At 39.9% G+C, this 22,861-nt stretch overlaps 1 protein-coding gene across 1 annotated transcript in view; it reads right to left on the reverse strand.

Annotated features, from left to right (window-relative positions):
- The window catches only part of HACL1 (2-hydroxyacyl-CoA lyase 1), a 181,192-nt gene that overhangs the window by 114,223 nt on the left and 44,108 nt on the right, over positions 1-22,861 (reverse strand). The window contains exons 7-9 of the mRNA XM_053714200.1: positions 9,333-9,427; positions 8,551-8,663; positions 6,608-6,743 (exon numbers count right to left, since the gene is read on the reverse strand). Of these exons, the coding sequence (XP_053570175.1) occupies positions 6,608-6,743; positions 8,551-8,663; positions 9,333-9,427 (344 nt within the window). The remainder of the gene's footprint in view (positions 1-6,607; positions 6,744-8,550; positions 8,664-9,332; positions 9,428-22,861) is intronic.

The raw sequence follows: 22,861 nt of genomic DNA on the forward strand, positions 1-22,861 counted from the left end.
GATCTATGAGAGCACCCTGTTCTAGGAAGCAAGAATATGTGTGCTTCAAGATGGTGGCGCCCAGTATGAAGATGAGAAGCTTCACCAACCTGCACCAGTACTGATTTTAAGAAACAGCTTTAGAGAGGGCTGCAGGTAAAGTAGTTAAAGGAACAGCACGGTGAGCAGTAACCATGCTACTTTAGTTTAGACAGCATTTTAATGTACACTAAAGTCAAAATGAAACTTTCATGATTCAGCAAGAGCATAAGGGTTAAGGGACTTTCCAATTTGCTTCCATTATCAAATTATGCACAGTATTTTTATATGCACACTATCTGAGGCACCAGCTCCTACTGACCATGTGCACAAGTTCATAGGGTATATGCATACTAATCTGATTGGCTGATGGCTGCCACATGATAAAGGGGGGCTGGCAAATGGGGAAAAAAACATAATTTATGCTTACCTGATAAATTTATTTCTCTTGTAGTGTATCCAGTCCACGGATCATCCATTACTTATGGGATATTAACTACTCCCCAACAGGAAGTGCAAGAGGATTCACCCAGCAGAGCTGCTATATAGCTCCTCCCCTAACTGCCATTACCAGTCATTCGACTGAAAACATGCAGAGAAAGGAAAACCATAGGGTACAGTGGTGACTGTAGTTTAATGGAAAAATTACCTGCCTTAAAGTGACAGGGCGGGCCGTGGACTGGATACACTACAAGAGAAATAAATTTATCAGGTAAGCATAAATGATGTTTTCTCTTGTTAAGTGTATCCAGTCCACGGATCATCCATTACTTATGGGATACCAATACCAAAGCTAAAGTACACGGATGACGGGAGGGACAGGCAGGCTCTTTATACGGAAGGAACCACTGCCTGAAGAACCTTTCTCCCAAAAACAGCCTCCGAAGAAGCAAAAGTGTCAAATTTGTAAAATTTGGAAAAAGTATGAAGAGAAGACCAAGTTGCAGCCTTGCAAATCTGTTCAACAGAAGCCTCATTCTTAAAGGCCCAAGTGGAAGCCACAGCTCTAGTAGAATGTGCTGTAATTCTTTCAGGAGGCTGCTGTCCAGCAGTCTCATAGGCTAACCGTATTATGCTACGAAGCCAAAAGGAGAGAGAGGTAGCCGAAGCTTTTTGACCTCTCCTCTGACCAGAATAAACAACAAACAGGGAAGACGTTTGTCGAAAATCCTTAGTTGCCTGTAGATAAAATTTCAGGGCACGGACTACATCTAGATTGTGTAGCAGACATTCCTTTTTCGAAGAAGGATTAGGACACAAAGATGTAACCACAATCTCTTGATTGATATTCCTGTTAGTGACCACCTTAGGTAGGAACCCAGGTTTAGTACGCAGAACTACCTTGTCTGAATGAAAAATCAGATAAGGAGAATCACAATGTAAGGCAGATAACTCAGAGACTCTTCGAGCCGAGGAAATCGCCATTAAAAACAGAACTTTCCAAGATAACAACTTGATATCAATGGAATGAAGGGGTTCAAACGGAACCCCCTGTAAAACATTAAGAACTAAGTTCAAACTCCATGGTGGAGCAACAGTTTTAAACACAGGCTTGATCCAAGCTAAAGCCTGACAAAAAGCTTGAACGTCCGGAACTTCTGACAGACGTTTGTGTAAAAGAATGGACAGAGCTGAAATCTGTCCCTTTAAGGAACTAGCGGATAAACCCTTTTCTAAACCTTCTTGTAGAAAAGACAATATCCTCGGAATCCTAACCTTACTCCATGAGTAACTCTTGGATTCGCACCAATATAAGAATTTGCGCCATATCTTATGGTAAATCTTTCTGGTAACAGGCTTCCTAGCCTGTATTAAGGTATCAATAACTGACTCAGAAAAACCATGTTTTGATAAAATCAAGCGTTCAATTTCCAAGCAGTCAGCTTCAGAGAAATTAGATTTTGATGTTTGAAGGGACCCTGGATCAGAAGGTCCTGTTTCAGAGGTAGCGACCAAGGTGGACAGGATGACATGTCCACTAGATCTGCATACCAAGTCCTGCGTGGCCATGCAGGCGTTATTAGAATCACTGATGCTCTCTCCTGTTTGATTCTGGCAATCAATCGAGGAAGCATCGGGAAGGGTGGAAACACATAAGCCATCCCGAAGGTCCAAGGTGCTGTCAAAGCATCTATCAGAACCGCTCCCGTATCCCTGGATCTGGACCCGTAACGAGGAAGCTTGGCGTTCTGTCGAGACGCCATGAGATCTATCTCTGGTTTGCCCCAACGTCGAAGTATTTGGGCAAAGACCTCCGGATGAAGTTCCCACTCCCCCGGATGAAAAGTCTGATGACTTAAGAAATCCGCCTCCCAGTTCTCCACTCCCGGGATGTGGATTGCCGACAGGTGGCAAGAGTGAGACTCTGCCCAGCGAATTATCTTTGATACTTCCATCATTGCTAGGGAGCTTCTTGTCCCTCCCTGATGGTTGATGTAAGCTACAGTCGTGATGTTGTCCGACTGAAACCTGATGAACCCCCGAGTTGTTAACTGGGGCCAAGCCAGAAGGGCATTGAGAACTGCTCTCAATTCCAGAATGTTTATTGGTAGCAGACTCTCCTCCTGATTCCATTGTCCCTGAGCCTTCAGAGAATTCCAGACAGCGCCCCAACCTAGTAGGCTGGCGTCTGTTATTACAATTGTCCAGTCCGGCCTGCTGAATGGCATCCCCCTGGACAGATGTGGCCGAGAAAGCCACCATAGAAGAGAATTTCTGGTCTCTTGATCCAGATTCAGAGTAGGGGACAAGTCTGAGTAATCCCCATTCCACTGACTTAGCATGCACAATTGCAGCGGTCTGAGATGTAGACGTGCAAAGGGTACTATGTCCATTGCTGCTACCATTAAGCCGATCACCTCCATGCATTGAGCTACTGACGGGTGTTGAATGGAATGAAGGACACGGCATGCATTTTGAAGCTTTGTTAACCTGTCTTCTGTCAGGTAAATCTTCATTTCTACAGAATCTATAAGAGTCCCCAAGAAGGGAACTCTTGTGAGTGGAAAGAGAGAACTCTTCTTTTCGTTCACCTTCCATCCATGCGACCTTAGAAATGCCAGTACTAACTCTGTATGAGACTTGGCAGTTTGAAAGCTTGAAGCTTGTATCAGAATGTCGTCTAGGTACGGAGCTACCGCAATTCCTCGCGGTCTTAGTACCGCCAGAAGAGCACACAGAACCTTTGTGAAGATTCTCGGAGCCGTAGCCAATCCGAATGGAAGAGCTACAAACTGGTAATGCCTGTCTAGAAAGGCAAACCTTAGATACCGGTAATGATCTTTGTGAATCGGTATGTGAAGGTAAGCATCCTTTAAATCCACTGTGGTCATGTACTGACCCTTTTGGATCATGGGTAAAATTGTCCGAATAGTTTCCATTTTGAACGATGGAACTCTTAGAAATTTGTTTAGGATCTTTAAATCCAAGATTGGCCTGAAAGTTCCCTCTTTTTTGGGAACCACAAACAGATTTGAGTAAAACCCTTGTCCTTGTTCCGACCGCGGAACCGGATGGATCACTCCCATTAATAAAAGATCTTGTACGCAGCGTAGAAACGCCTCTTTCTTTATTTGGTTTGTTGACAACCTTGACAGATGAAATCTCCCTCTTGGGGGAGAGAATTTGAAGTCTAGAAGGTATCCCTGAGATATGATCTCTAACGCCCAGGGATCCTGGACATCTCTTGCCCAAGCCTGGGCGAAGAGAGAAAGTCTGCCCCCCACTAGATCCGTTCCCGGATCGGGGGCCCTCGATTCATGCTGTCTTAGGGGCAGCAGCAGGTTTCCTGGCCTGCTTGCCCTTGTTCCAGGACTGGTTAGGTCTCCAGCCTTGTCTGTAGCGAGCAACAGCTCCTTCCTGTTTTGGTGCAGAGGAAGTTGATGCTGCTCCTGCTTTGAAATTACGAAAGGAACGAAAATTAGACTGTCTAGCCTTAGGTTTGGCTCTGTCTTGAGGCAGGGCATGGCCTTTACCTCCTGTAATGTCAGCGATAATTTCTTTCAACCCGGGCCCGAATAAGGTCTGCCCTTTGAAAGGTATATTAAGCAATTTAGATTTAGAAGTAACGTCAGCTGACCAGGATTTTAGCCACAGTGCTCTGCGTGCCTGAATGGCTAATCCGGAATTCTTAGCCGTAAGTTTAGTTAAATGTACTACGGCATCTGAAATAAATGAGTTAGCTAACTTAAGGGCTTTAAGCTTGTGTGTAATCTCATCTAATGGAGCTGATTCAAGTGTCTCTTCCAGAGACTCAAACCAAAATGCTGCTGCAGCCGTGACAGGCGCAATGCATGCAAGAGGTTGCAATATAAAACCTTGTTGAACAAACATTTTCTTAAGGTAACCCTCTAACTTTTTATCCATTGGATCTGAAAAGGCACAGCTATCCTCCACCGGGATAGTGGTACGCTTAGCTAAAGTAGAAACTGCTCCCTCCACCTTAGGGACCGTTTGCCATAAGTCCCGTGTGGTGGCGTCTATTGGAAACATCTTTCTAAATATCGGAGGGGGTGAGAACGGCACACCGGGTCTATCCCACTCCTTAGTAACAATTTCAGTAAGTCTCTTAGGTATAGGAAAAACGTCAGTACTCGCCGGTACCGCAAAATATTTATCCAACCTACACATTTTCTCTGGTATTGCAACTGTGTTACAATCATTCAGAGCCGCTAACACCTCCCCTAGTAATACACGGAGGTTTTCCAGCTTAAATTTAAAATTTGAAATATCTGAATCCAGTTTGTTTGGATCAGAACCGTCACCCGCAGAATGAAGCTCTCCGTCCTCATGTTCTGCAATTTGTGACGCAGTGTCTGACATGGCCCTAATATTATCAGCGCACTCTGTTCTCACCCCAGAGTGATCACGCTTACCTCTTAGTTCTGGTAATTTAGCCAAAACTTCAGTCATAACAGTAGCCATATCCTGTAATGTGATTTGTAATGGCCGCCCAGATGTACTCGGCGCTACAATATCACGCACCTCCCGAGCGGGAGATGCAGGTACTGACACGTGAGGCGAGTTAGTCGGCATAACTCTCCCCTCGTTGTTTGGTGAAATATGTTCAATTTGTACAGATTGACTTTTATTTAAAGTAGCATCAATACAGTTAGTACATAAATTTCTATTGGGCTCCACTTTGGCTTTAGCACATATAGCACAGATATCTTCCTCTGAATCAGACATGTTTAACACACTAGCAAATAAACTAGCAAATTGGAAATACTTTTCAAGTAATTTACTATAATATGAAAACGTACTGTGCCTATAAGAAGCACAGAAAAAGTTATGACAGTTGAAAATTAATAAACTGAAAAGTTATAGCATCAAATCTTTGTAAAAAACACAATTTTAGCAAAGGATTGCTCCCATTAGCAAAGGATAACTAACCCTGATAGCAGAAAAAAAAAAAAAAAAAAAATACAGAAATAAACGTTGTTTTTTTTTTTTTATCACAGTCAACTACAATCTCACAGCTCTGCTGTGAGTGATTACCTCCCTCAAAACAAGTTTTGAAGACCCCTGAGTTCTGTAGAGATGAACCGGATCATGCAGGGAAGACAATAAACTTCTGACTGAATTTTTTGATGCGTAGCAAAAGCACCAAAAAGGTCCCTCCCCCTCACACATAACAGTGAGAGAGATCAGTAAACTGTCATAAATTAAATAAAACGACTGCCAAGTGGAAAAAAATAGTGCCCAAAACATTTTTTCACCCAGTACCTCAGAAAATTAAACGATTTTACATGCCAGCAAAAAAACGTTTAACATTAAATAAATTAAGTGTTATTAAAAAGCCTGTTGCTAGTCCCTGCAAATTAGGCTAAAGTTTTATGCATACAGTATAATTCCAGTGAAGTGCCATTCCCCAGAATACTGAAGTGTAAAATATACATACATGACAGCCTGATACCAGTTGCTGCTACTGCATTTAAGGCTGAGTTTACATTATATCGGTATGGCAGAATTTTCTCATCAATTCCATTGTCAGAAAATAATAAGCTGCTACATACCTCTTTGCAGATTAATCTGCCCGCTGTCCCCTGATCTGAAGTTTACCTCTCCTCAGATGGCCGAGAAACAGCAATATGATCTTAACTACTCCGGCTAAAATCATAGAAAAACTCAGGTAGATTCTTCTTCAAATTCTACCAGAGAAGGAATAACACACTCCGGTGCTATTATAAAATAACAAACTTTTGATTGAAGGTATGAAACTAAGTATAATCACCACAGTCCTCTCACACATCCTATCTATTCGTTGGGTGCAAGAGAATGACTGGGAATGGCAGTTAGGGGAGGAGCTATATAGCAGCTCTGCTGGGTGAATCCTCTTGCACTTCCTGTTGGGGAGGAGTTAATATTCCATAAGTAATGGATGATCCGTGGACTGGATACACTTAACAAGAGAAATACATTTGTCAAAGAAAATCTACTGCTTATTTGAAATTTAAAGGAAAAGCTATTGCACAGTCTTTTTATTATGTACTTGTTAATTATGCAATTCTACTGTATTTAATGTTCCTTTAAGAGAAGAAAGAAAAATTGGGACCGTTTAGGTTACACTACCAAAAACTATCTCCAGTACCTGGATCGAGCTGCTGCTACACAATTTGGATGGTTGTCAGCAACAACTCCCTTTCCCATTGGGGTAGGCAGAAATGGAAGTCCACATTGCTCCACTAATTGTTGTATACTCTTTTCAGCACGAGAATGGGCAGCACCTTAAAATAAAGCAGGAGAAATAAACAAACTATACATAAATGGTATTTATTTCTCAGCTATCACTTAGTTAACTTTATCTAAACAATAGTGCATACATTACAAAGCTATTTTTACACATTTAAAACTTATGCAAATCAAAAGAAATGTATTTTTATGAATATTTACTAAGGAAAAGTGTAAAAATAAAATTAATTATGGTTTCCATTTAAGTATGTGTTTAACTCCTGTGAATAAGTTAAACACATAGTTAAAAGCCAGCTCCAGAGCAGCAGTGCACTACTGGGAGCAAGAGGAACACTTTTGGTGAGTCCATATCAAGTCAATGTGTGTAGCTAATAATCACCAGCTAGCTCCCAGGAGGGCATTGCTGCTTCTAAGCCTACATAGTTATGCTTTTTAACAAACAATATTAAGAGAGCAAATTAAATTAGTAGAATTATATTTAGAAGTAAATTAATAAGTCTCTTAAAATTGCATGCTCTATCTGAAACATGAACATTTAATTCTGACTTTCATGTACCTTTAATTTTGCTAAAGAATTAAATTCAATTAAACAAAAAAGGTTAAAGGGACAGTCTACACCAGAATTTTTATTGTTTTAAAAGATGAATAATCCCTTTATTACACATTCCCTAGTTTTGCATAACCAATACAGTTATATAAATACACTTTTAACCTCTCTGATTATCTTGTAACTAAGCCTCTGCAAACTGCCCCTTATTTCAGTTCTTTTGACAGACTTGCATTTTAGCCAATCAGTGCTGGCTCATAGGAACTCCACCTGCGTGAGCACAGTGTTATCTATATGACACACATGAACTAACACCCTCTAGTGAAAAACTGTCAAAATGCCCTGAGAGAAGAGGCGGCCTTCAAGGGCTTAGAAATTAGCATATGAACCTCCTAAGTTTTGCTTTAAACTAAGAATACCAAGAGAACAAAGCAAAATTGGTGATAAAAGTAAATTGGAAAATTGTTTAAAATTACATGCCCTATCTGAATCATGAAAGTTTATTTTGAACTAGACTGTCCCTTTAAGTAAAAATTATATAATTGATATTCCTTTAGTAGATTGTTATACCTTTTAATGGACCAATATAAGTTTTTTTTTTTATTCCATTAACTTTCAAGCCCTCACAGGTCTCTTCTTCAGATGTATACAGCATATTTTACAATTCTAAGTGTAGAAACATTAAAAAGTACACAGATATCATTAAAACACCCAGTTAGGATCTTGGATATTCTAACGTATACCAAAAAAACTTCTGGGATCTATAGTGATTACTTATTTATTAGGGTGGCATACACCAATACACTGTCTATACTTGTTATGTTTATGCAAAGTTGTTTTACTATCCTTTGTATGAACAATATGGCTACCCATTTTGTGGACTCTAATGAATATGCATTTTAATTACTTTTCACCATATCTGGCTGGAATTTTTTGCCAATTATTTCTACCTGGGTATATGTTCACTACGTCCTAACAGCAAACATTAGTCGCATCAAAACGACACAATTAAAACCATGTGTTTTCTCCTATGGAAGCGCACTTATTACGAGCGCATTCTTAGAAATAAAACACACACATCTAAAGAAAAAAGTTAAAGGATGATTCAATGAACAATTCAACTAATCCAATGTGTATACAAAAGGTCAGAATATTATTTAACAGCACATATTTGGTGAAGATGAAGTGTATAAATCACACCAAAATATTTGGTGACTGCGAACAAAAACCTTCTATCAGATGCTAGTGAAGAGACATATAAAAGTCAGTAGAGAGCTCAAATATGGTAAACCTACCTTTGCCTATTATTAGCAGAGGTTGGCTAGCATTCTTCAGCACAGACAATGCTTTGTGTACTGCTGACGTATCGGCCAGGCTGAGGGGTGGTGGCAAACAGCATTCAGTATACCTGAAAGCCACACAAATCATGTGACTATGACCATCTGGTAACATATTTATTAGCATTTCATTTACTAAGTGTTTTTTTTTAAAGAGATATAAAAAGCAAAAAGAAAATGCTCTAATGTGTTAGATTATTTTATTATTGCATTGTAGCTTGCAAACAACTATATAACAGCAGCGCACTATTGGGAACTGGCTGAGCGCATTTGGCGAGTCCTTGTGAAGTCAATGTGTGTAGCTACCAATCTGGTGAGCCAATGACAAGAAGCATGTGTGTACCCACCAATCATCAGCTAATTCCCAGTAGTCTATTGCTGCTCCTGAGCCTATCTAAGTATGCTTTTTTATCAACTACAGTTCATAACAGAAATACATTGTAAAGTCTCTTAAAATTGTATGCTCTGTCTGAACAATATTGGCGTTCGTATCCTTTAAAGGGACAGTCTACATCTTAGTCATCTTAAAGTCTTACCTTAGATTAAACTGCAAATAGCCTCCTGCACCCCTTGCTATATCATGCAGCACAAATAATAAAAAAAGTTATTTTAAAATAAATATTGTTTCTGGCCACTTTGAAATGGCTGCCAATGCATCAAAAACATTTATTCTCAGTCTACTGAAAAAAATATAACCATTGGTATGCAACAGAAAAGGAAGTTGCATTTTTGCCATATACCTGACATCATTTCTATTAACCATCTTGTTAACGTAGTCTCCAGGAATGTCCACATAACAAGCACCAGGTCGGCCATAAATACTGCTTCGTACAGCCTGGGTGAAAAAAAAAAAACCAGTGCTATTCATTTGCCATAAAAATTGCTATTGGAGTAAATAAGTGACATTCTAAAATAAAAATGACATGCTCAAATTTGTTAAAGTAGGTCTTTTTCAATTACTACCTCAAGCTGAGAGTAAGTAGATCAATTTACTCCTATTTTTAAATGTACTTCATGTTCTTGGTATCCTTTGTTGAAAGGCATTCCTAAGTAGGCTCAAGAGTAGCAATGCACTACTGGAAGCTAGCTGCTGATTGGTGGCTATGCACATATCTCCTGCCATTAGCTTGCCAGATACATTCAGCTAGTGTGATTGCTACTATGGAGCTGATTTTACCCCAACAAAAGGTTAGTTGATGGTTAAAGTGCCATAAAACAGGCTGAGCTTTATACATAGTACTTTGGACAATGTTATTTGAAGTTTGTTGGAGCAAGAATTAAATATAATAAAAGCATATAAATTATTTTAAATATTGTACAAATTTAGCACAAAATCATTACTTCCGTCTGCAGCCGCTAATGTGTCGATCCGCCCTTATCAGGCCCTTATTATTCGTCAATTGCTACCTGACTGCCTGATGTGCGCATGCATGTGCAATATAGACACGGTGAGCAAGGTTATCTCCTCTAATTATGCTTATTAAAAAAAAAAAAAATATATATATATATATATATATATATATATATATATATATATATATATATATATATATTAGTGAGAATGTATTTAACATTAAACATTATCATATATATATAGTAATATATATTTAATAATGAAAAGTACATTTTTTCTATGTGAAGAACAATAGAATGTAAAATATGATTAGATTTTTGTTAGTACATCTATAATTATTTACTTTATGAATAGTTTTCAATATTTTATATTTAATAAATACAAAATCTGCTTTAAGATAACTCATTTCGGGTTAGCACACATTAAGAATTAATGTACTCATGTCAGGTTTGCGACATGAGTACATTAATATAAGATACTGAGATATGAATAAATAATTATAGATGTACTAAAAAAAAAAAAATCTAAATAATCCATAGAGAATATATATATATATATATATATATATATATATATATATATATATATATATATATATATTTCACATTATCTATAATACCTATTTTTTACAATATTTTCATTTTTAATATTTCAATAACAAGTCTTAAGATAACTAATTCTTCATGTGTGTTAACCCAAACAGCGTTAGACCTACACTGCAAAACCTGAAGCAATTTACGCATATTTTACATTCCTATTCTTCACATAGAATTTTTTTTTACTTTTTAAATTTATATATATATATATATATATATATATATATATATATATATATATATATATATATATATATATATATATATATATATATATATATATATATATATAATAATGTTAATGTAAAATATATATATATCTATACTTAGATATCTACAATAATAGATATACAGGTATAAATATATATAGAAATATGTATTTAAAATAAATATAACATTTTCCTGTATGTGAAGAACATTGGCATGTGAAATATTCACAGGAAATACACAGTAAAAGTAAACTATAATATTATTACAAGCTTGAATCAAAGTATAAATAACACTCTCAGAGAAACCTCTCTTGGCTAAGAATAAGTGTTCAATCTCCACGCAGTCAGCCTCAGAGAATCTAGATTTTGATGTAGGAAGGCACCCTGTAGTAGCAGGTCCCTGCGACAGGGTAAGCTCCATGGAGGAGATGAGGACATCCCCACCAGATCCGCGAACGAAGTCGTTCGAGGCCAGGATGGAGCAATTAGAATCACCGGTGCATTCTCCTGCTTGATCCGAGTCACCACACGGGGGGAGAAGAGGTAATGGAAGAAATAGATATACGAGTCTGAATCTACAGGGAACCGCAAGAGCATCTATTAGTTCTGCTTGAGGATCCCTCAATCTCGACCCATACCTCGGTAGTTTGGCATTTAGACAGGAGGCCACGAGGTCTATCTCCGGCATCCCCCATCTGGAGCATATCTCTGCAAATACCTCGGGGTGGAGAGACCATTCCCCCAGGTGAAAAGATTGCCTGCTGAGGAAGTCTGCTTCCCAGTTGTCCACACCCGGAATGTGGATCGCTGACAGCATACAGTTGTGGGACTCCGCCCATTCCAGGATCTGAGAAACCTCTCTCATCGCTAAGGAACTCCTTGTTCCTCCCTGATGGTTGATGTAGGCTGCCGAAATTATATTGTAAAATTGGAATCTCATAAACTGGGACAAACCCAGAAGGGGCCAAGCCTTCAGGGAATTGAATATTGCCCGAAGTGCCAAGATATTGATCAGCAACAGGGACTCCTCCACAGACCCCGTGCCTTCCTGGCACCCCAAATGACTCCCCAAACTTGCGTCTGTATTCACTATCTCCCAGGACGGTCTCAAGAAGCACATGCCTTGGGACAGGTGATCTTGACAGAGCAACCAAGATCTCTCGACAGGCTGTCCAGTATTATTTGTTGGGAAAGGTCTGAATGGTCACCGTCTCAGCATGCATAGTTGTAAGGGTCCGAGATGGAATCTGGCAAAGGGAATGATGTCCATACAAGACACCATGAGGCCAATCACCTCCATACACTGGGCCACTGAAGGACTTAGGGAGGCCTGGAGGGCAAGGCAAGCTGATGCTAGCTTGCAACGTCTCTGATCCTTTAGAAAGATCTTCATGAATACTGAGTCTATAACTGTACCCAGGAAATTCACCCTGGTAAGTGGAGTAAGAGAACTATTTTCCAAGTTTATCTTCCATCCATGTGACTGAAGAAGTACTTAGAAGGAATTCTGAGTGCTCCCTTGCTAGATGAAAAGATGGTTCCTGTACCAAGATATCGTCCAGGTAAGGTGCGATACCTTGTGTTATGGCAACCGCTAGGAGAGCTCCCAGAACCTTCGTAAATATTCTTGTAGCAGTAGCTAAGTGCTATGAACTGGAAGTGTTGGTCCAGAAATGCAAACCTCAGGAATTGAAAATGTTCCCTGTGTATCGGAATGTGAAGGTATGCATCCTTCAGGTCTATAGTAGTCATAAACTGTCCTTACTGAATCAGAGGAAGGATAGATCTTATTGTCTTCATCTTGAAGGATGGGACACTTAGAAATTTGTTTAGACACTTCAAGTCCAGAATTGGATGAAAAGTTCACTCCTTCTTGGGAACCATGAAGAGGTTTGAATAGAACCCCAGACCTCTTTCTGATGCAGGTACCGGGACAATTACTCCTAAAGAGACTAGATCCTGTAAGCAACCTAAAAAGGCAGTCCTCTTCTCTGGTCTTGTAGACAGTCTGGAGAGAAGGAATCTGCCCCTGGGCGGATGGGACTTGAATCCTATCCGGTATCCCTGAGATACGACCTCCAGAACCCAAGCATCAGAGAAAAGTAACAATCTTCAGGGGCCGCCCCTTCATGCCGATTTGTTATCGGCGGGCTTCTTTGTCTGTTTGGACTTGTTCGAGGACTGAGCCGGCTTCCAAGTACTCTTGGGTTGCACGGGATTGGATTAGGATTGAGATTGTTGGGACATATCCGAACAAAAGGAATGAAAATTCCATGACTGTCGTCCCTTAGGTCTGTTGTTCTTATCCTGTGGCAGGAAGTCTCCTTTCCCTGCAGGTAACTGTGGAAATGATGGAGTCCAGACCTGGTCCGAATAAGGGGAGAGAAAGTAACCTGGAATTAGAAGTCATATCCGCAGACCAATACTTAAACTAGAGAGCTCTTTGCGTTCAGGCATATAATTTGCATATTCCCATCACATTCTCCTCAGGAAAGTTTCCTACTTCTTGTCCATAGGCTCTCTAAAGGACGAACTATCCTCAAGGGGGATAGTAGTACGCTTAGCTAGCATTGAAATGGCGGCATCCACCTTAGGTATGGAACCCCACAATTCTATTTGAGAGTCAGGGACCGGGAACAATTTCTTAAAAGTTGCAGAGGGAGAAAAGGAAGTTGTGATTCTTTCCCATTTGTTACTAATAATGCTCGTCATACGAACTGGTACAGGAAAAGTCTGTGTGACCTTCCTGTCTTCATAGACCCTGTCTAACTTAGGGATCTTAGGTTCCTTAGGTAGCTTAGCCTCTGGAACCTCTAGCATACATTGGACCTTCTTTAGTAAATAACGCAAATGTTACATTTTAAATCTAAAAGGAGGGTTCCTCCGCCGGAAGAGACTTGGTAACAGACGTCTCAGACTCAGAAAGTTCACCCTGTGATGCTACAGAGGTTAACTCATCCTCGCATAGCTGAGACATACAGGCTAGATCCGATAGGAATTTAGATTGCCGATTGTAGCTGCGCGGTAAAGTAAGCAGGAAAAAGACCCCCTCCAGATGGAAAATTAGCTGTGCCGCGGGGAACTGCATGTGAAGTGGTTTGAGTAGACAGGGCAGAAATCTCTCGGGTCATAGAATCCTGAGAGGTTGATGGCTCAGAATGACTAATTGTGCTATGGGTATTGGCAGACTTAGCTCCCTTCTTAGACTTTAAAACAGTGCTTAGGCAATTGGAACAAAACTGAGCAGGCGGGCAAACTACAGCCTCCTCACAAAATAAACAGGTATTATTATTCACTACAGAAGGAGTGGAACCCTCTAATGTAGTATCAGACTCCTCCATAGCTTTGGTATGTAATTCCACAGATGGAATAAAAAACGTTACAAAAAACAAGTGTTTATAATATAAAACAGAATTTATGCTTAACTGATAAATTACTTTCTCTTGTGGTGTATCCAGTCCACGGGTTCATCCTTTACTTGTGGGATATTCTCCTTACCTACAGGAAGTGGCAAAGAGAGCACACAGCAGAGCCATATAGCTCCCCCTCTAGCTCCACTCCCCAGTCATTCGACCGAAGGTTAGGAAGAAAAAGGAGAAACCATAGGGTGCAGTGGTGACTGTAAAAAAAAATCTACCTGACTTAATAGCCAGGGCGGGCCGTGGACTGGATACACCACAAGAGAAAGTAATTTATCAGGTAAGCATAAATTCTGTTTTCTCTTGTAAGGTGTATCCAGTCCACGGGTTCATCCTTTACTTGTGGGATACCAATACCAAAGCTTTAGGACACGGATGAAGGGAGGGAACAAGACAGGTACCTTAAACGGAAGGCACCACTGCTTGTAAAACCTTTCTCCCAAAAATAGCCTCCAAAGAAGCAAAAGTATCGAATTTGTAAAATTTAGAAAAAGTATGCAGCGAAGACCAAGTCGCTGCCTTACAAATCTGTTCAACAGAAGCCTCATTTTTAAAAGCCCATGTGGAAGCCACTGCTCTGGTAGAATGAGTAGTAATTGTTTCAGGAGGATGATGGCCAGCAGTCTCATAGGCCAAACGGATGATGCTTTTCAGCCAAAAGGAAAGCGAGGTAGCGGTCGCCTTCTGACCTCTCCTCTTACCAGAATAGATAAACAAAGAAGTTGTTTGTCTGAAATCCTTAGTTGCATGTAAATAGAACTTTAAAGCACGAACCACATCAAGATTGTGTAACAGACGTTCCTTCTTCTACGAAGGATTAGGACACAGAGAAGGAACAACAATTTCCTGGTTAATATTCTTATTAGACACAACCTTAGGAAGAAAACCGGGTTTGGTACGTAAAACTACCTTATCTGCATGGAACACCAGGTAAGGTGAATCACACTGTAAAGCAGATAACTCTGAAACTCTTCGAGCAGAAGAGATAGCTACCAAAAACAAAACTTTCCAAGATAAAAGCTTAATATCTATGGAATGTAAAGGTTCAAACAGAACCCCTTGCAAAACTGAAAGAACTTAATTCAGACTCCATGGCGGAGCCACAGGTCTATAAACAGGCTTGATTCTGACTAAAGCCTGACTAAACGTTTGAATGTCTGGTACCTCTGCCAGACGTTTGTGAAAAAGAATAGACAAAGCAGATATCTGTCCCTTTAAGGAACTAGCTGATAATCCTTTCTCCAATCCATCTTGGAGAAAGGACAAAATCCTGGGAATCCTAATCTTACTCCATGAGTAACCCTTGGATTCGCACCAAAAAAGATATTTTCGCCAAATCTTATGGTAGATTTTTATGGTGACAGGCTTTCTAACCTGAATCAGGGTATCAATAACCGACTCAGAGAAACCACGCTTTGATAGAATTAGGCGTTCAATCTCCAAGCAGTCAGACGCAGAGAAATTAGATTTGGATGTTTGAAAGGACCCTGTATTAGAAGGTCCTGCCTTATTGGCAGTGTCCATGGTGGCACAGATGACATGTCCACTATGTCTGCATACCGAGTCCTGCGTGGCCACGCAGGCGCTATTAGAATCACCAAAGCCCTCTCCTGCTTGATTCTGGCAACCAGACGAGGGAGGAGAGGAAACGGTGGAAAAACATAGGCCAGATTGAAGGACCAAGGCGCTGCTAGAGCATCTATCAGCACCGCCTGGGGATCCCGGGACCTGGACCCGTAAAGAGGAAGCTTGGTGTTCTGACGGGACGCCATCAGATCCAATTCTGGAGTGCCCCATAGCTGAGTCAGCTGGGCAAATACCTCCGGGTGGAGTTCCCACTCCCCCGGATGAAAAGTCTGACGACTTAGAAAATCCGCCTCCCAGTTGTCTACTCCTGGGATGTGAATTGCTGAGAGGTGGCAAGAGTGATCCTCCGCCCACCTGATTATTTTGGTTACTTCCATCATTGCTAAGGAACTCTTTGTTCCCCCTTGATGATTGACATAAGCTACTATCAGGTTCCTTGGTTATTTGAATCACAACTGCAGAGTCTAAATAAATTATATTTGTTTCACAACTGAAGTACAGGCTATTATATCAGCATAGACTGTTTTATTCAGAGTGATTTTTATAAGTAATGGCAGTAAGTCCTTATATGGTTATATTATATCGTTATACCATATAAATATTTAGAGGCTGAAAATAAGTATTATTATTAATAACAACTTTTGACAATAATTGTGCTCAAACCCAAATGTGAGAGATAGTGTTCATTGTAATAATCACTGAGGCATGAGAGATGTGAGACACACAGACTGCAGCTGCTGACAGGGCGTGACCTGCTACGAGACACAGCACACAGAGTAAGGCTTGCAGCGTGGAAAACTGAACACAGACTAGTGATTGTAAATGGAGCTGTGAGACACGCTGAGTTGTAAGGAGCTGTATGGCACGCTGAGATGTATGAGGCTGTGTGACGTCACATTAAGTCCGTTACTGTCCGGTATGAGAATGTATTCAAAGGAAGTTCATAGAATTAAATAAAACATTCGTTGCAATCAAAGTAATTTCTGAGAGACAAAGTCAGTTTACAAAAGTTCAAAAAGGAAACATGAAATTTGTAATTAGCCGTTACCTAAGGCATCCAAGGTAAATTAGATTTGATACTAATACCGTAGTAGTAGTTGGTAGAATCCTCCTGTTGGAAATTAGATAGCAATTCCTGTAGAGATGAGGAGTTGAATAACTTAATACTTCTTGGAATAGCAATCTTCAGGATGAATGAGACTAGTTGTTATTAGTCCCTTTGTGACCAAACTGCAGCTGGTATTTGTAAATCCAAATGTTAAAGTAGTAGAAGTAAAACTTCTTTTGATAAGTATATAGCTTATAAGAAAGGGAGCACTGGTTTCAGCAAACAATACTCAACAACTAAGCACTTGTTTGGGGCGGGGTGATGCCTTAAGTACAGGTGAGGAAGGTAAGTTGAGGCAAAAAGTAAAAGCAGGACTGGAATCCTTACAGATCCCCCCCCTCAAGCAAGCCGACCACGGGTTGGAATTTAGGTCTGTTTGGATATCTTCTATGAAAACGAGCAATAAGCTTTGGAGCATTAATGTGTGCATGAGGTTCCCAAGTATCATCCTCTGGGGCGAACCCTTTCCATCGGACCAGATACTGTAATTCCCCATTATAAAATCTTGAGTCCAAAAGATCATAAACTTCATAGACATCAGTGCCCAATTGAATAGGAGAAGGGGGTAGAAGAGGTACATCAGGTTTATCTCCCAAGTAGGGTTTCAATAATGATACATGGAAAGTTGGGTGGATGGGTAAAGAATCAGGTAGATCAAGCCTGACGGCATTTTCATTGATGATGTGTAGAATTTTGAATGGGCCAAGGAACAACCCAGCCAATTTTTTACTTGGTAAGTGCATTTTAATATTTTTGGAAGATAACCAAACATAGTCCCCTATAGAATATTTCGGAGAAGCTCTACGACGTAAATCATAAAATTTCTTCTGAGACGCCTGAGCTTGTTTGATGTTATCTCGTAAATGTAGGAAATTTTCACCTATGTTTTGTGTTAGCACATCAACAGATGGTGAGTCATGTGTAGAAGTCGTTTGGATAGTGAATCTTGGATTAAAACCATAGTTGGCGAAAAAGGGAGAGTAATTTGTAGTGCTGTTAATGGTATTGTTATAGGCAAATTCAGCCATGGAGAGAAAGGAAGTCCATTTATTTTGATGATATGAGCAATAGCATTGTAGATATTGCTCAAGCCACTGATTGAGTCTCTCAGTTTGGCCATTAGTCTGAGGGTGGAAGGCTGTGCTTAACCTTTGATCGATTTGGAGTGCTTTAGTGAGTGCTTTCCAGAAGCGTGAGGTGAATTGGGTTCCTCTATCAGTAGTTAAAATGGATGGTAACCCATGGTATCGTACAATGTGGTTTAGAAATAAATATGCTGTTTCAATGGAAGTGGGTAACTTATGAAAAGGAATAAAATGTGCCATTTTAGTAAAATGATCGGTAACAACTAAAATGGTGGTTTGTCCAGAACTAGGTGGTAGATCAACTATAAAATCCATTCCCAAATGAGACCAAGGAGATTCCAGTACTTCCAAAGGAATTAAATAGCCATAGGGAGGTCTCCTTTCTGGTTTTGATACTGTACAGGTTGTACAATGTTGTATATATTCCTTTATACTGGTTTTCATCGATGGCCACCAGTAACTTCTGGAGATGAGCTCATGTGTACGTTTGATTCCTGGATGACCAATTAGTGGAGGGTCATGATGATCTTTGATTATTTTCTGTCTGAAACGTTCTGGAATATAAAGTTTAGAACCATGGAAGTAAAAACCATCCTGGAGGGTTAGTCTATCTAGTAGGGTTTGGTCTTCTGAAGAAAGATCAGATTGATATTCCTTATCCTGTTGAGATAGGATAGCAAGGAATCGAGTAGGGGGAAGAATGCTAGTAGGAGAGTCTTCCTGTATAGGTCTTGGATCTCGTCGAGAGAGTGCATCTGCCTTCCCATTTTTTGAACCCGGCCTGTACATGATTTGGAAATTGAAACGACTAAAGTAGAGACTCCATCTCACTTGACGTCCAGATAAAGTTTTATTATTTTGTAGATATTCCAAATTCCGGTGATCCGTATAAATCACTATAGGTAGGGAGGTACCTTCAAGGAGATGTCTCCAGAATTCGAAGGCTCTTTTAATGGCTAGAAGTTCCTTGTCCCCAATGGAATAATTGATCTCTGCTGGAGTCATAATCTTTGAATAGAACCCAACTGGGTGTAGTGGTTCTGTAGGAGACTGTCTTTGGGAGAGGACAGCGCCAAGAGCATAATCTGAAGAATCCACCTCTAGGGTATATTGAAGGTTTGGATCAGGATATTTCAGAATGGGGGCAGATGAAAAGGAATTCTTTAGGAAGTTGAACGCATCATCCTGTTCTTTAGTCCACTGGAAAGAACAATTAGCACTAGTTAATTTAGTCAGAGGTTTTGCAATTTTAGAAAAATTGCGAATGAACTTTCTGTAATAGTTACTGAAACCAAGAAACTTTTGTAGTTCTTTCCGTGTTGAAGGTGTGGGCCATGATTTTACTGCTTCCACTTTGTTATCTTGCATTTGAATCCCATTTGGGCTGATGGAGTAACCCAGGAACTCTATTTTGTTGGTGTGGAAAATACATTTTTCCAATTTGGCGTATAGCCGATGGACTTGGAGTCTTGCTAAAACCCAACTAACATGTTTGATATGTTCTTCTAGATTTGTGGAATAGATTAAAATGTCATCTAGGTAGACAACAACACATGTGTCAAGGAGATCATGGAAAATGTCATTAATAAAGAACTGGAAAGTTGCGGGTGCGTTAGTTAAGCCGAAAGGCATAACTAGATATTCAAACAACCCATACCTAGTTCTAAAAGCGGTAAGCCACTCATCCCCCTCACGGATACGCACTAAATTGTACGCCCCTCTCAAATCTAATTTAGTAAAAATCTGAGCATGCCTGAGTCTTTCTATGAGTTCAGGAATGAGGGGGAGAGGGTATCGGTTTTTTATGGTTATTTTGTTCAATTGTCTGAAGTCAATGATAGGCCGAAGAGATTGGTCTTTGTTCCGCACAAAGAACATTCCTGCACCAGCAGGAGAAACTGAAGGACGGATAAACCCTTTCTTTAGATTTTCATCTAGGTAAGTTTTTAGATGATCCAGTTCCGGTTGACAAAGTGGGTATAAATGTCCAATAGGTGGCGTTGTTCCAGGTTTCAGTTCAATAGGGCAGTCGTAGATTCTGTGTGGGGGAAGGGTATCTGCTTCCTTCTTACTGAAGACTTCAGAGAACTGCTTGTACATTTCTGGTATCAGAGTTTCTGATGTGGAGGATAAACTGTGAAAAGAAATTCTATGGCAAGTCTGTTGACAGAAATCAGAATTTAGTTGAACTTTTAAGGATTTCCAATTAATATCAGGTTCGTGTAGCTGTAACCAAGCTAGCCCAAGTACTATTGGGAATAATGGAGAAGTGATTACATCAAAAGTGAGATGTTCATGATGTGTTTTTAATGTAGTGACAGAGAGCGGGATGGTGTGATGTGTAATTGGCCCTGATGATATCTCAGAGCCATCAACCACACGAAGGAAAATAGGAGACAACTTTTTTATCAATGGTATTTTATTTTTAGAAACCAGAGAACTGTCAATGTAGTTTCCTTGTGCTCCTGTATCCAAGATGGCTGGAATGGTCAGTTGTTTATTTGCCCACTGTAGAGAAAGAAGTAAAGAACAATGAAGAGGGTTGTTATGCTTTGACTGGAGAGAAAGATTGGTATGGTACTTACTCTTCTTGTTCTGTGGCAAAGATGGGCAATCCTTTAAGGTATGAGATGAGGATGCGCAATACATGCAGAGGCCTCTAGTCTTCCTTCTGATACGTTCTTCAGGAGTTAGAGGTCCTCTGAAAAAACTTATATCCATTGCTTCAGCACCAGTTGAACCAGTATGAGGACTATTAGAAGTGGAATGGTTAAAAACCTTATCCTTCTTATGAACAATTTCAGGGTATTGACGTTCAAATCTTCTTTCACGTAATCTCCTATCAATTTGCCTGCTGAGCTTCATAAGGCCTTCCAATGTATCAGGTAACTCAGTTCGGGCTAATTCATCTTTTACTGCGTCAGAGAGTCCAAGCCTGAACTGGTTTTTTAAAGCAATGGCGTTCCACTGAGAGTCAATAGAATATTGCTTGAATTCTGTTATGTAACATTCAACAGGTTTCTTACCTTGTTTTAAGTTCCTCATCTTTTTCTCAGAAGTATACTGTAGGTTAGGATCATAGTAAAATTCATCCATGATATCCAGAAAAGATGAAAAAGATGAAAGAACAGCATTATTTGTCTCAAAGAGAGTGTCTGCCCATATGCGAGGTTCACCCCTTAAATAGCTTATCATTGTAAGGACTTTAACCCTATCATTTGGGTATGTTTTAGGTTTAAGGGTGAAATTAAGCAGACAAGCATTTTTGAATTGACGGTATAAATTCCTATCTCCATTGAAAAAATCTGGAGGTGCAATAAATGGTTCTGACAGATTGTCAGGAAGGCTCTGTTTAATAGAGACAGTGTCTTTTATTACTTTTCTTAAAGTTTCATTTTCTAATTGTAACTCTCTAAAGGCTTGACTAAGTTGGTCAACTCTTTGTGTTAAATTATAAACAATTTGAGGAAGCTCTGCTGGATCCATATTTTATGGCTTAGTTGTTATATCAGGTTCCTTGGTTATTTGAATCACAACTGCAGAGTCTAAATAAATTATATTTGTTTCACAACTGAAGTACAGGCTATTATATCAGCATAGACTGTTTTATTCAGAGTGATTTTTATAAGTAATGGCAGTAAGTCCTTATATGGTTATATTATATCGTTATACCATATAAATATTTAGAGGCTGAAAATAAGTATTATTATTAATAACAACTTTTGACAATAATTGTGCTCAAACCCAAATGTGAGAGATAGTGTTCATTGTAATAATCACTGAGGCATGAGAGATGTGAGACACACAGACTGCAGCTGCTGACAGGGGCGTGACCTGCTACGAGACACAGCACACAGAGTAAGGCTTGCAGCGTGGAAAACTGAACACAGACTAGTGATTGTAAATGGAGCTGTGAGACACGCTGAGTTGTAAGGAGCTGTATGGCACGCTGAGATGTATGAGGCTGTGTGACGTCACATTAAGTCCGTTACTGTCCGGTATGAGAATGTATTCAAAGGAAGTTCATAGAATTAAATAAAACATTCGTTGCAATCAAAGTAATTTCTGAGAGACAAAGTCAGTTTACAAAAGTTCAAAAAGGAAACATGAAATTTGTAATTAGCCGTTACCTAAGGCATCCAAGGTAAATTAGATTTGATACTAATACCGTAGTAGTAGTTGGTAGAATCCTCCTGTTGGAAATTAGATAGCAATTCCTGTAGAGATGAGGAGTTGAATAACTTAATACTTCTTGGAATAGCAATCTTCAGGATGAATGAGACTAGTTGTTATTAGTCCCTTTGTGACCAAACTGCAGCTGGTATTTGTAAATCCAAATGTTAAAGTAGTAGAAGTAAAACTTCTTTTGATAAGTATATAGCTTATAAGAAAGGGAGCACTGGTTTCAGCAAACAATACTCAACAACTAAGCACTTGTTTGGGGCGGGGTGATGCCTTAAGTACAGGTGAGGAAGGTAAGTTGAGGCAAAAAGTAAAAGCAGGACTGGAATCCTTACAGCTACAGTAGTGATGTTGTCCGACTGAAATCTGATGAATTTGGCCGCAGCTAGCTGAGGCCATGCCTGAAGCGCGTTGAATATCGCCCTCAGTTCCAGAATGTTTATCGGGAGAAGAGCTTCTTCCCGAGACCATAAGCCCTGAGCTTTCAGGGAGTCCCAGACTGCACCCCAGCCCAACAGACTGGCTTCGGTCGTTACGATGATCCACTCTGGTCTGCGGAAACACATTCCCTGAGACAGGTTATCCAGAGACAACCACCAGAGAAGAGAATCTCTGGTCCCCTGGTCCAACTGTATTTGAGGAGACAAATCTGCATAATCCCCATTCCACTGTTAGACCACTGCAACTATGCATGCTCAGAGATGTATCCGTGCAAGAGGGACTATGTCC

Source organism: Bombina bombina, chromosome 5 (genome assembly GCF_027579735.1).
Source record: "Bombina bombina isolate aBomBom1 chromosome 5, aBomBom1.pri, whole genome shotgun sequence".
Taxonomy (NCBI): domain Eukaryota; kingdom Metazoa; phylum Chordata; class Amphibia; order Anura; family Bombinatoridae; genus Bombina; species Bombina bombina.